This window comes from Meleagris gallopavo, chromosome 16 (genome assembly GCF_000146605.3).
Source record: "Meleagris gallopavo isolate NT-WF06-2002-E0010 breed Aviagen turkey brand Nicholas breeding stock chromosome 16, Turkey_5.1, whole genome shotgun sequence".
In the NCBI taxonomy this organism is placed as follows: Eukaryota; Metazoa; Chordata; class Aves; order Galliformes; family Phasianidae; genus Meleagris; species Meleagris gallopavo.
Window position 1 is genome coordinate 9672912 of NC_015026.2, and position 14924 is coordinate 9687835.

The 14924-nt window shown below is 44.5% G+C and overlaps 1 protein-coding gene across 1 annotated transcript in view; it reads left to right on the forward strand.

Annotated features, from left to right (window-relative positions):
- LOC104913498 (protein sidekick-1) overlaps positions 1-14888 on the forward strand; it is a 57479-nt gene extending 42591 nt beyond the window's left edge. Inside the window, exons 15-19 of the mRNA XM_031555791.1 lie at positions 2990-3154; positions 5248-5385; positions 7361-7481; positions 7695-7824; positions 14358-14888. Of these exons, the coding sequence (XP_031411651.1) occupies positions 2990-3154; positions 5248-5385; positions 7361-7481; positions 7695-7824; positions 14358-14630 (827 nt within the window). The 3' untranslated portion in view covers positions 14631-14888. The remainder of the gene's footprint in view (positions 1-2989; positions 3155-5247; positions 5386-7360; positions 7482-7694; positions 7825-14357) is intronic.
- Positions 14889-14924: the final 36 nt, after the last annotated feature.

The window sequence follows — 14924 nt, forward strand, 5'->3', positions numbered from 1 at the left end:
GAGCCAGGAGACCTCGTTACTGCCTGGCAACTCTATATGGACCCCAATTAACTCCCCATGAAACCAGGCTTGCATGTAGCTGCTGTGCCTGGGCTGTGCCTCACCACAGTGGTCAGCACATGCCCACAAGGGTGCCCAGTCTGCAAATGGGGAAGGTCAGAGATGGCTTTGCCTTTCCCTGACATTTGGGTCTTCCATGAATTAATACCCAGATAGTATTCCAACCACAGCATGCTCATCCTTCCTCCCAAAACTGAGAGGAAAATGCTGTGTATGGTATACTAATGATTTTCTACCGAACTTAAAGGCCAGTCTTCACTATCAAGGTGGTCTTCTAATGAATTCTCTTTCAGCTGAATTTCTGACATTTAGAGCCAACCTGGTTTTTAGGGAGGAGGAAAAGATGGGAGAATGAATTCATAGGTTTGTGTTCAATATTTAATTGCAGAGCTCACTACTGAAATAAAATGTCTTTTTTAGTTTGGATATATCTGATTGCAATCTCTGTCTATAAAGACAGGCCTGAATATTCTGGACAGAGATTAGATAAGTCAAGGCTCTGTAATTAAAAGCTTTGTTGGCCAGAGCTGGAGAAGCCACAAACTACCTTGTGTATAACATCTCCTTGGAGCAGCAATGAGAAAGACATCCTTACTGAAAGCTTTATAGAGTGGTTAAATTTCAACTTTCTTGGTCTGTTGGATATTCTGCATTGTGCACCTTGATAGGTATGAGAAAATAAGCAAGGAAGTGTATGTGAATAGTTGTGTTTGTTGCAATGAGTGTTGAACATTCATTTTTACTGTTGCTTTTTCTTCCCCCATTTAAGCAGCTTTCATTGTAAACAAATTGCTTTTCTGACAATTCACAATGGGCTCAAATTCTCTTATTGCTGTTTACAAATGTGTTTATGAAAGCTCAGGCAATTCTAGCAATTATAGCAATATTTTATAGTCTGAGATGCATCTTCTTAGTATCGGTGGCTGTGACAATCTAACTTTGAAAATGCATCCTCGCTCCACCCTTTTCGGATAAGCTAAATCCCAGGCTCCCTTTTTATCACGTTGTGAGTTTACGTGGTAGAAATAATCTCGCCTTCAATTGCCCTGTAAAAGAGAAGTCAATATTTTATCTCTTGTTTTATAGCCATTGTAATATCCAACTAATACGTAACAATGCTACATTATGATAACTTCATTATACTCTGATCGTGGTGGTGAATAATGCATTGGTCTGAATTTTAAGCCTGACAGACGAATTACCTATTTTTATTGTTCTTTAGTATTTCTCAAATGTAGCTGGAACAATAACATTTCAGCCTGCTTTCTGCATCCACTGAGACTGCCAATCCTCGTGATCAGAAAAGAAGTAGTTTGGGGGTTGTTAGTCATTGTGTGTGTTGCTAGATGTGCAGCACGTTACAAATCACCAAACCAACATTTACTGATGCCAAAGTTAAAACATTCACATGGAAATGCACCTGCAGTGTTAATCAATCCATCTTTGCTGTTATTCCCTGTTGCACAGAAGTAGGCTAAGGGCCAGATTGTGTTCTGTTACACCAACACAGCTTTGGAATTGCTGCAGTGTCTCCAATTAGTTTACACTTGGGTAAATGCAAAGCAAATGAGAACAGATTCTGGCCTCACACTGCAGCAGCGGAACAAGTTGCTAAGGGTAGTGCTGCTGGCTCCTGTTTTATTGTTACCTTGATAACACCTCAAGCTACAGGAGTCCTGCTGATGCTTGGATCTTGCAGTGCAGAGGGCTTTCTTTCAAAGCTCCTGCACTGGAATAGTATCTATGCAGAGGTTATCACAGCCTTCCTATTGCTGTGGGACGTACAGAGAAAAACAGACATTGCTTGAACAGCTTTGATAACTAAAAGTAGAAGTCTGATCAGGTCAAATCCTTAAGAGCTGTGCTGGCTGAGGCTAGCTGAGAGTTTGGCACCATGTGTAGACCGTAACTTCATTTTGTCGGTGGAAGTGCTGGGCACCAATTGTTGCTGATATGCAGTCTAGTTAGATTAATGTTTGATTCCTGCACTCAAAATTATTGACTGGCATCTTTAATTATAGTTGGTTTTGTTCTTACTGGTAACAGCATCCATCTAGTTGAAAGTTCTTTCCATTGAAGTCAAGTGAAAGTAACGTTACGGGTATGGATCAGGGACTGGAACGGTGCCTAGTCAGGATGCGCATCAGGATAAATGTCAGCATGGCTGCAGAGAGCTGAGATTACCCTACTGAAATGCTCTCATCAGTTATGCAGAAGGCATTGTGCTTCCCGAAACTTTGAAAGCTTTGTAATGCAAACAAAACCTCGTTCCTGCTTAAAAATACATGGCACAGAAATGCAGTGCCTGCTGCCTCACTCCATGGGCTGTGCCACGCTGCAGTCCAGCCCATGCAAAGGACACATCTCCATTAATGTTGAGAACCAAGCAGCACTCCAGTAGCACCATTCCGCTGGGGAACCAGATCTTGCAAGGCCACAGTGCCTCCTGCCAAAACCCAAATCTGACACTGGTTTGTAAAACTTAGCCTGCACACTTGGCTAGCGAAGTCACTTTTGCAAAGTAAAAAGCAGACAAAACCTGTGCAATTAGGACTCATTAATGTAGCAGGTTGCTCTGGGCTTACTTGCTCTGTCAGGTAACAGGCGTGCAGATGCTGTGACCTCACCCTGGCAGGAGGGACCCAGATGGCTGGCAGCTGCTCCAGCCAGCTCAGGTCACCACAGGTGCTGCTGCAGCTTTTAACAGCCGTGTCTCCCAGCTGGGCTGTTATGACACCGCCATCACAAGTAAATCCTTTTACAGATGAGGTCTTGCAGTGCATTTGTGTGTATCACTGAGCAGCCTTCAGGTAAGCATGTCCACTGCCTGTGGTGGAAGCAACACAATTAGCGACAATTATTTTTCACAATCAAAAGGAAATGCCAAGACACACAGTTAACGCCATCCCTCTCCTCGCTGCTTCCCCAGATGAAGGACTGTGGGACATGTTTGTGAAGGACATTCCTCGCAGCGCTACCTCCTACACCGTCAGCCTGGACAAACTCAAACAGGGTGTGACGTATGAATTTCGGGTGGTGGCTGTCAATGAATTTGGCTATGGAGAGCCAAGTGTTCCCTCTGTGGCAGTATCAGGTAATCGTGTTTGCGTGATAATGCTTTCCAACAGATTTTCTTACTGGAGGTGGAGGAGGAAGAAAAAAATAAAACAAAACAAAACCAGTTTCTCATGTTACAGTAAAACACCAAGGCCAGCTTGTTTTCGCTTGTTTCAGGGCAAAATGTTGTTGAGAATCAAAGCTTGTTATTTCAGTATGCTTTACTCTCAACGGGAAGAATAAGCTTGTGCCATTTTTAAGCTTGGCAAAGAACCTTCTCAGGAAGTTTGAGAGTGTGTTTACATGTAAGATTTCTTGCCTTAAGACTAATTTACAAAGTCTACAATTTGTTTGCTTTTTCTCCTTCCTCCTCTCCAGGTCTGTTATTTTGTTTACTCTGCTTTCTTCTCTTTTCCCAAGGTTCTGTGATAAGCACTTTCTGTGTTATTTTACATTTAGCTCTCAAGAATGCAGTCTGACAAAAGTCCTCATTATCTCCTCTGTGCTGGCAATTCCAGCACACTGTGATGCTCCCATTCCCCTTCACCACAGCAGATTGGTGGAGGCACTCATGGACTCCCACTCTGTTGTGATAATTCCCGGTAAAGAGGACTACAGCCTAAACATGCTTCCAAAATCCCTTTGAACAAGGCAGCACTCTGATTTCCTGAAGGAACCTTCAGTGCCTTGAAAAGAAACTTGCAATTCCACTTGGCTTGCCGTGCTTGGATAGCTTTAGTTTGATGGGCTGTTGTGAAGTGGGAGAGATCTTGCCCTTGTAAACATCTTGCTCAGGTCTCCTCTTACCCTTGTAGAGAGGGCTGTACTCCAGGTTGCTTTTGAGCAACAGGTTTCGTCCTTGCTGTGTCAGCAAAGATGGATGAGGAATAAAAGAACCTGAAAAAATGTCTTTGTGATTCAAAGTTCTGGAGAGTCCTGAGAACCTGGCAGTGCTCCAGCATCTGGAGTGGCTTTTATCTCTTTGCTTCTCGAGTGAAAAGCATAAACACCATTCAGTGGTTACCCAGCAGGCAGGAGCTGTAAATGCTGCTATCGCCATCACGGCTGCATTTGTCCTTACACAATTAACCACTTAGCCTGAGAGCTGTCTGTGGATTTCAGTGTGAGTGCTACCCTTGCTTTTCTCCTTCAGGACAAGGGCATAGACAGCCCACTTCAAACACCAAGAGTCAGTGTTTTTCCTATCTGTGGTTTCACAGAGGCTGTAGCACAATGTAAGGGTCAGTGATCATGTCAGTCTTTGCGTTCCCAGAAGACATTATTCCCCTGAAGCCGGACATGCAACTCCTTCTGATGCTTTTTATAAATAAACGGCTTGTTTGTAAGTTCTCCACTTGAACTGAACTATTTAATTCACCTCCTTTTGATGCTTCAGTATTCATCTCAAATTGCTGCACGAAAGTAAGAGGTTTCCGTTGAGATTCCCAGCCATAAAAGTATACAGCGTTTTATGCTGCCCACTTCAGCTCGCACAGGGAGGTGTAAATTGCACTGAATCTGCTCAGTCCAGCGTGCCTTGTGCAGTTTGCCTGCAGGACTTTGTTAGCTTGGGTTGACCTCCTAACAAATAAAGATTGTGGCTGCTTTTCGCTGCTGCAGAATACCCAGTGATCTGGAACAGATTGCCCACATCATCAGGCTTACAGCAGACATTAGTTTACACCCGTGGTCCGGGACAGTGAGAGGAAGGAGAGTGCCTGGGTTCAGTGGCAGTGAGGATTTGGGTTGGTCTTCTGGCATCACCCACTCCTTATAGGGTAAACTATAGGGAAATTACATACAACTGCTCTTTGTGCTCCAGTGGCAGCACTTTTGGTCGAAGCTGAGAGGTGCTGTCAAGGAGAATATCACATCAAAAGAACAATAGTACTTAACTGCTTCAAACCAGGACTGGGCAAGAGAACTCTAGGAAGGGGAAGTATGTATCATTTTTATGCCTCCAGCTGAGGTCAAATGGAGTGAAATGACTTGAGAAAAAAACAAAATTCAGGCAACTTCTTTGAACGCCTCTTTCCAGAGCACTGTCAGGGGTCTAGCTCACTGTGGGGGAGAAAGAGAAATTCTGCACGAGCATAAGGAGTCGTTGTTGTTCCTCTTTTGCGTTTTCAGCACAAACAGAAGCCCCTTTCTATGAGGAGTGGTGGTTTCTCCTGGTGATGGCACTCTCAAGTCTGATCCTGATCCTGTTGGTGGTATTTGCTTTGGTCCTGCATGGCCAGAGCAAGAAGTACAAGAACTGCAGCACAGGTAAGACAGCAGCTCTGCACTGTACGCATGCTCTCAAGATCTTCAGGAATTAGAAATGTCTTTCCTTTGAAATCTTGATTTCACCAGCATGTGCTCTCCTAATAGGTATTTTGCTTGGCAGAAAAGTTGGATATTTTTACTATTTGATTTGGTAGAAATGGCTTTTGCCCATGGCCTTGCTGGGCAAAGAGTGCCTGAGCCTGCGAGATTTTGGAAGTTAACCATGGGCTTGGACAGAACAGCATCTGGAAGGCCCAGGGGCTGTAACAAAAGCCAAGGCGTCTGGGTCAAATGCTTGGCAGAGGACGACAAAAAATGAATGAGCTGAGACTTCGTTTAGCTTAGTTGTCATTCCCTGATAGATGAGGAGAGGGTTCTGCTTTCCGTGTCTGTACCCAATGCAAATATCCTATGGCTGTATGTGTGAGGACTACATCATAGCTCCTTTATGTTAAATAGAGTACCCAGTGTCTCGTGTTCGTTCCCTAAGCCAAGCTGCAGTTGCTGGTCTGGTGCCAAGGAGCTGGGAGGTGCCTTGGTTATCCGGGCCTGTTGGACTTCAGGGCACTGTGAGGATCAAGATGTGAATTTTCCTTTAGTTACAATTTTTACCATTCCTTTCTGAAAGGAAAGAGGAGCTACCTGCTCTGGAACTGGGAACGTTGAAAGTCCCCTTTTTAAGCACTTGGTTCCAGAGCAGTGAATATTGTTCTTACCTTTTCTTCATCTTATGTGAAAAAGTTGTTCATCTGTGTGTTTCTTTGGTTGCTATCTCCACCTCCAGCAAGAAATTGCTCTGCTGCTAGAAGGCCTTGCCAAAAAGGCCCGTTAATGAGTCAGATTGAGTGGATGAGTCTTTATGCTACTCGTTCTAAGGGATTAATGTAATGAAGGAGTCTGGAAAGAGTCTTCCAGGCAGTATTTAGCAATTCAGTCCCAAAGAGAAGATCTTTTCTTTCTTTGTAATTCACTGCTAACAAGTGTTAGAAAATCAGATTTTAGTCCCATGGCATATAAGATGTATGAATACCGTGGCATTTTACCAAGTTAATACTATTACATATTTGTATGCATAGCTCATAGGAAATCACTCATCTTCTTAGTTTTGCTCTGTGTTTGGGGCACAGACAAGAAAAGACACGTCTGACCTGCACTGTCAGGTATCAGTGTTCACACTGAGTCTTAATGTAGCATTGAAATTGAAGTTGAGGATGAAGCACCTGTCTGCTGCAAAGTGGCAATACGCAACTGGTCTTTCTCTGCAGGACACTAGCTGAGCTCACACCTTTGGGATTACAAAGAAGAGCATGGGAGAGAATAAACTCTTGCTATATTTGATCACAAGAACAAACATATCTTGCTGTATTTTCCCTTTTCTGCCAGTCCCTGTGCTTTTCCCCGCCTTACATTGTTTGTGATTTCTCACACCTATATCTTATTCTCATTATAGTTCTGACATCTTTTTTCCCATTTGCTGCCCACTAGTCCTTTCTCTTGCTTTCCTGCCTTTTTTGTTTGTTTGTTTGTTTCCTCTTTTTCTGCCTTTCCTAGTTTTACTTTTGCTTTGCTTCAGTCAGCATTAATGGGATGCATGTCACCTGGTTTAGGACACCTTCAGTGGCCACCTGAAATGCTCACCTGGGTTCCATTTGTAGTCAAAAGACAAGAATAAGCTCTTGTGGAGCACAGTTCACCTGCATTATTTTAGATACTTACCATTGAATGAAATGCATTCATCCATGACTCCTTCCCTCCCCTACTTTTGCTCCTTCTGCCTGTTTGCACTCCTGATATGCTCCTTTCTTCCACTTTGTATTCGTTTTTCAGTAACAAAGCTAGAGAGGTTTTTAAAAAATAGTGATATCATAAAACATAATGAAAGGAAAGTTAGCAACTCATTTTTAATCACTCTTAAAATCATATCTGGGAGGAAAACGCCCTTGTTTCAGCTGAATCTCTCATTGCCTGGCTCCAGGTAAGACCATCTCCAATGTGGAAGAGTCAGTCACCTTGGATAATGGAGGCTTCACTGCTCTGGAGCTCAACAGCAGACACCTAAACATCAAGAGCACATTCTCAAAGAAAAATGGAACCAGGTAAGGAGCTGGGAACACCACGCTGCTGGACATGCCTTTTCATTTAGATTCAGGCAGCTATTAAGTAGGCAACACGGAGACATTGTTGTCTGGTGGATCTGAGGAGGTCTTCACACTAATGCCCATGTCACTGCTCCAGGCTGTGATTCTGATTTCTAAGCGTGATTTTATCGTCATGACAATATCCATACACTCGCCTGTTACATTTGCCAGGTCTCCTCCTCGCCCAAGCCCAGGTGGGCTGCACTACTCTGATGAGGATATCTGCAACAAGTACAATGGAGCTGTGCTGACCGAGGGCTTGGGACTCAACGAGAAGCCCTTAGAAATGTCGGAGTCAGAGGTAAGGGTTTGCCTTTGCCTCGTTGAATGTTGCCCAGTCACTGCATACATTCATTCCCAGGACCAAAGACTTTGAAATCCCATTGCCACACCTGCATTGCACTGCTGCCATTTGTCTGCACTGATATTATCACAAGTTTTCACAGTGCCTGTTTAGGCAGCTGCAGCAAACACTGAGATTTAGAAGTATGTTCTTTAGTGATGAGAACTGCTGCCTGCATTATAATGGGAGTAAGTGGGGAATCAGTAACCTGCCAGGGATCTCATAGCAATTGCAGTGAGAGCCCAGCATTCAGGTTTCCAAACACCCCAGTCTACAGGAGCCTTCTGCTTGGGATGCTTTCAGACTCTGTTCTCCAAGGAAGGTGGTTGTATACCAGCATTACGCATTTGACAGTGCTCTATCTTGTGTCTCACATCTCCTTTAAGAAGAAATAAAGTGGTTATGGTCTGTAAAAGCCCAGCAGTGGCCATGGGTGAATAAGCAGACTTCGAGGGACATGCAGACAGGTAAATCTGTCTCTCAAATTGTGTGTTGTCAGCTGAGATCCCGACGAATCTGAGCTGACAGCACAAGAAGCGAGCAGTGGGCCAAACCACTCCAAACCTGACCCTTCCAGCAAGAATAAATCAAGAGCAGCAAGTAGTGAAGGAAGATGACAGTTTTCATCTGTAGCTTTTCTGCACCTGCAGCTACAGCTGCTTTTCCTGGCTACCTAGCTCTCACCTCCTGTTAATTACCACGGACAGCCTGCTGCTTTGTGCTGCCCTATCGCCGACCCGGCGTGCCAGCAGCTTCCTTGGCAGAGCTGGAGCTGCTGTCTGCACGATGCACAAGCGCTACCTCCAGATTAAAGCCGTAGTGCTTTGGTCATGTCATTGTAACAACCCAGCATTAAACCTGTCATTAAAACAGTTTGCTGAGCATGATCATGAATTTAGCTCTGGCACCTTCTGACATTAATTTCATTGCCCCATGTGGTATTTCCTGGTAATGCGCAAAAGTCTCCTTGCAGGGTGTCATTACTGCCTTCTATATGCACTGTTTATACGACATAGAAGAAAGTGTTGTGTCTTTTTTTTTTTCCTCAGGCTTTTATTAATATTATTTATTTACTGTGTATTGCAGTCGAGCCTGAAGGTCTCGATTGAGATTCTGGTGTTTTTGTGACTGTGTCTGCATGTGAGAATGGGAACAAAATATGCCTCTTGTTTTTCCTTGGGGCTTAGATATGCAGCCCTTCTGTATAATGTCTTTGATGCTTGCTTATTTTTGTGGGGAGTGCTTTTAGGCATGAAATGTTAATAGGCTCCCGGTAGAGGTAGCAAGAGGAGATGCTGCCTTTTGATCAGCCTGAAAATGCTGTTTATGTTGGCTGGTACAGACAGGAGATGAGGGCACAGGGGCAGAGGTGGGTATAGATGTTTGACCGCTCTGTTTTCAAATAGTCCTGTACCTATTAGCTCTTCCCGTTCATCTTTTCTGCTCTTGGTTTCTGTTCTCAAAGGATATCTTAACAGACAAGCTCTGGTTTTCTGAGAATTTCAGAATCTCCATCACTTTTAGCAGGCAAGAATGTTTCCTATTAAATGAAGAATTAAAGATATCTTTTTTATATAAGAGCTCTACACATGATCAGTCCTCTGCAGCAAAGGGGATCCTGATGCTATTTTCCTCTAATAGATATTTGCGTGGATCTCAAATTCCACTTACTGTGCTGCACATAAGGGCAGGTGAGGCCAAAAACAGCGCTTTTGCTTTCAACCCATGTGTCATCTCATTGCTTCTTGGTTTTACCCTTGTTGCCTGAAGTGTCAAGATTTTCTATGGAAAAGAAGGAAGCTCGCTGGCTTCAAGTCTCATGGGCTTTACTGAGCACGAAGAAGCCTGAGAGAAACTCTCAGGTTGACTGACTGCATTTGCAACACGGCTGCCTGGGAGCCTTCCTCCGTGCTCCCTCCTGACAAGGAGAGCAAGAGAGGAACGAAGAGGAAATGTAGCAGACCAAGCAGCACTCCAATATTCATAAATCAAATGGTTAACTCACTCCATGTCTTGAAAGCCAAGCACCAGTACCGTTAATGAGGTTAAAGTAGTTTAATTGGCAGGTGTGGAGCAAGAGAGTGCTAAGAGTGTAATTTCTAAGTGATTAATAATAATAGGCTTTTAGGTAATGAGTCAAATGGACCTGGCTCTGGACAGACGATCTGAAGAAATTTGGTGCTCACCATTGTAGGGAAATTTGATGATACATCTGTGATGTCAGCCAGCCAGGGAAGGGCAGTTCTACTGCAGAGCAGGGCAGGGTGCTGTGTATTTACTTATGCTTGTGTGCCTTTGTGATATCCCCAAATCTGTTTTCAGCAGGTGATATTCTCCTAGATTCTGTGCAGTGTCAGTCCCTGCTGAATGCTGGAGATGCTCTGGTCTTGCAAGCTGCCCGCTATGGCACAACTGATTTTCTCTTTCTCAGCTCTGTGGAAACATACCATAAATTTCCACTTAACACTTACTGAGGAATATGACTTAACTTGTTGCTGATGTTCTCAAGCAATTTTGACAAGTTGGACAGCAGCTGCAGACAAGACATTCATAGGGAAGGTTCCCATGTCCAGCAAAATGACTTGCCTACCAGGTTCCCTTGCCTCTTTTACATGTATTTATTTCATGTCAACCAAGAGAAGCTGCTGCCATCTACATTTTAAGAAATAATCTCAGAAAGCTGTTTCTTATCCATTCGCTTAAAATAATAATAATAATTGGAACTATTTTCGAATTTCCCATTGACTCAGCTAGCCAACTCTGATTGCTGTTTTGCCTCTGAACAGCATTTGTGCATTTTGTGCTATCAATATAATGCTTAAATAGCCTCTCATTTTCTGTATTTATTGTTTCATAGGCATCCCCACACTCTGGTTGACAGCCTCTAATGTCACCGTACACCAATCACGCTTCAGCCTATGGAGGTTTCCAAGGAAACAAAGCCACTGTCGCACTGAAGGGCAACGCAGAGTAGGGAAAACTGAAAACAAAGCAAAAAGCCCTGCAGCATTTCTATTTCCTCAGTAGTTTAAAAGCACTAGAAAGTAATCCTCTAATATAAGCTGTCTATACTATCATGCAAAATATTTATTTTTCGACTCCTTGCCTTTCATTGGGGCAGGCAGGGATCTGGGGTCATAACTTAGAGAATTCCTGCTAATGGCAGGTATCAGTACCTTGTTCAGAGCAGACCTTAGAATATATTTTGGAAACACAGAATAGTGGGTTCTTGCTTATTTTGAAGGAAATACAAAGAAACCACTTTTTATCAAGACCAAAAAACAGGTTATCCTTCCCAGCATCAGCGCTAACGACAGCGAAAGGCTGAAGTTAGATGAGGCTTTTGCAGCTATATAAGTTTCATGAAAGTCCTTTCTCAAAGGCATTGGTCTTATTTACACTACATTAGTATTCTCTTTCAGTTGGGATAACAGACTAATTAGGGGACAGATTATCAGCAGGTGGCCTAGTTTGAAAATCTTGGACTTTCTGTCCATGGCAAGTCTATTTCAAGTGGCACCAGCCCATCTAAAAGTGCTCCCAATATTTCTCTTCTTCATTATGTTGACTTCTGGCAGTCTCAAAAGGACTTGGCTTAGGTACAGAAACTGTATTAGTTCTGTGGGTAAGTATATTTTTCCTAGCAATGAATAGAAATCAAGTGGCAGCATCACTATTATTGTACCCATCAAGTAATGTGCTCCTTTCCTGGATACATCTCCTTCTCAGCATTTCTCTTTAGACCTCCTGGCCTTTTAACTGCCTTTATGTTTCTTCCTTGTGTCTGTGGGGCTGTCAGGAAGACCAGGAAGGAGCCCCAGGAAGCGATTTTTTATTTTTATTTTTACTTATGTGTATAACACTGCAACTCAGCTGACATGATCCATCTCTCCAGCAGAGGCTTGTTTCTCTGGAGCTAGAGGAGTGTGTCTGAGGCATTGAGACTGACTTTGGATTGGAGAAGGAGTCGGAAGAGCTGTGGTTGCATTGTGTCTTTGGTGGGGGAGCATATCCGTGAGTTTATATCTTTAGGTGATGCTCACTGTTGAATGAGCCGCAGCCATCTGCCTCTGCTCAGGATGCAGAGACTTTTCTGTTGGATGCCGACATCATCTCCCAGCTCCCCAGGCAATTTAAGCCTTAACGCTAGCACACAGAGCTGCAGCAACACATAGGCTGGTGCAAGGTACAACATCTTGTTTCTTGATAGGAACAGAGGAAACCAGGTCTGCAGGAAAAGTCTGTTGCCTCTGCAGCTGAGGACCTGAGCTGTAGCCTCTCTTTGTCACACTGCCACATCCACCATCAGCAGAAGCACTTTTGTTGGAGCCCCTTACAAAATAGACAGGGCTGTGCTGGCAGGATGTTTCCTGCAGCAGTGCCAAGGCTCTGGAGCTGCTCTCTGTACCCTCTGGCTGCAAAGTGTTCCAAATCTGGGGATATTCCAGGCACGCTGCAAAAACCACCTGTTCAGGAAGGCCTTTGGAGGGAGCCCGGTGTTGTCTTCCCAAGGTTGGCAGCTGGTGCAAAGGAACGTTTTTCCAGGTGATAGATTTGCTGAGTTCCTTCTGGAATAATTGTTAAATGCTGGTGGGGTTTTGTTGTAATATTAATTACGCATCAAGGCACCTGGAGCTTTGCAGTCTTAAAACAATAGGAAGATCCAAAGCATGGTTAACAGAAGGGAAATTTTGCAAAGCTGTTAGCAAACTGCTTTACTCAGAGTTTCAGAAAACTCTGGGAAAAAATTTCTCAGCCCCGTCTATCACTCTCTGTGCTGGAAAACAGGCACGAAATAGTACTGAAGCAGCTATCTAAGCAAAGGAGTGGGATGATGGATGCGGTGCCCTTTTCAAATGATGGTTCGGAAGGCATTTGAAGATTGTTCTTCAGAGGCCATTAGAGGAGGAGAGACTAGTTGTGTGGCAGGCAGGATCAAGGAGGGTGTGTGTTTGCTGCGTGGTGTCACATCAGAATGATACCAACCTTCTGAAACTAATTGCAGTCACTAGTGGTTGTGAGTTGTGCTTACCCATCTCTCTCTTGTATGTCATAGGCAGCCACCACTTTGATTTTTAATTGCCTTTTAGGTTGGCTATGCAGGCTATCAGGGGGGAAAAAAAGGAATAAAAGCTTTTGCATGCTCGAATGAGAGATTTCAAGAGAAGGCATGAGATATGGCAGTGACTGAGTGAATGTCTGTGTGCTGTATGGGATGTGGCTGCTATTGGTGGGAATGTCAGTGGGAACAGAAGGGAAATGTGCGCTTGGATGCTATGGGCAAGGCTTTGCCATGGTCTCTGTTCAGAGGAGATCGATGAGCTCTCCATGCTTCCTGCAGCTGTGTCCCAGAAGCAGTGCTCTGGGGGCACAGAGCTGCTCTGGTTATAGCCCAGCAGAGCTCCTCAGCTCCAGTGAGGTGCTGGTGCCGGCTCTGAGGCTACTGGTTGTTCTCTGTACACGTTTTCAGGGGTAAGATCCTGTCTGAGCATGGGCTTGTGCCTGAGCCACGTGATGGAAGCATCCCCTCCTTTCTGGCATTTTTTGCATTTCTGTTTTCTTCCATCGCTGCTGGTTGTGTGCATTATTACACTACTGATAATCAACTGGAAAGTACAAAATAGAGTTGTTTGCCTGAAATAACTTTTGGTTTTGCTTAACTCCCTCCCAATGATATAACTAATTTTCAGTATTTAATGAGGCTTGCAAGCCAAACTGCAAGCACTGTGCAGGTGCCCTGACCTGACCAGAATACACAACAGCACAGCAACTGCTGTTGTGCTGTGCACAAAAGGCGTTCTGTCAGTCTTTGCATCAGAAGTAGAGAGATTCTCAATTGCTATTGTAACTGTGATCACTTTGATTATATCAGAGAGTCATAGAATGGTTGGTTTCCTTGCAGTGACTCCACCCTTCTCTGCACCTTCTGTCTAAGTAGGAACCTGTAGTCTTGCTGTGGGGTTCTGTGCTAAATTAGAAGGGATTTCATAGAATCATAGAATGGCCCAGGTTGAAAAGGACCACAGTGCTCATCCAGTTCCAGCCCCTGCTATGTACAGGTTGCCAACCAGCAGCCCAGGCTGCCCAGAGCCACATCCAGCCTGGCCTCAAATGCCTCCAGGGATGGGGCATCCACAGCCTCCTTGGGCAACCTGTTCCAGTGCCTCACCACCCTCTGGGTGAAAAACTTCCTCCTAATATCCAACCTAAACTTCCCCGTCTCAGCTTAAAACCATACCTCTTGTCCTTTCTCTGCATCTCTTATTGAAAGAGATCATCAGGGAATTTCCCCCTAGCAGCAAGGCCTGGCTCAGCCAGAGCACAGCACTCTCCTACAGCCAGCATGTGTTACACTTGGACTACAACCCATCCTACCCTAAAATTATGGCTTTTGTCAGCTGGTGATATTAATCTTCCCTCTAATTTCTTTCAGAGCGGACTGAGCTAAATCCTAGATGCTAACAGCTGATTTTTTTTCCCTTACACTCCAGGCCACCGACTCAGATTACGAAGACGAGCTGCCAAAGCATTCCTTTGTGAACCATTACATGAGCGATCCCACGTACTACAACTCCTGGAAGCGGCAGCAGAAAGGGGTGAAGCACCCAACATCCTACAGATACGAGGAGTGCTCCGCCAGCGAGACAGAACCCTATTTCCAGACTGTCATCACGACACAGAGCTCAGGAGGGGTGTACACCCCAACGGGACAGCCTGCACCCGGCTCCCGGACTCCAGTGACAGGCTTCTCCTCCTTCGTCTGACACGGGGTGGGAGGGAAGAGCCCGGCCGCGATGCCGGCGCTGCTCGGGGTCACCCACAGCAGTGACCAGCGGCGAACTGTGGGTAGCTTCTCTATCAGGGTAGAGCGGATGGGAACATGGATGAGGCTGATCTGGTTTTGTTCTTTGTTTTTGTTTTTTTTCAGTTTGTTTTGGGTTTGGGGTTTCTTGTTTGTTTGTTTGTTTTTGTTTTGTTTTGTTTTCCTGAAGACAATCAATTCTCAAAAACACGGAGCTGAACTAGCCGAACCTTTGCTTAAAACAAATAAAGGAGGG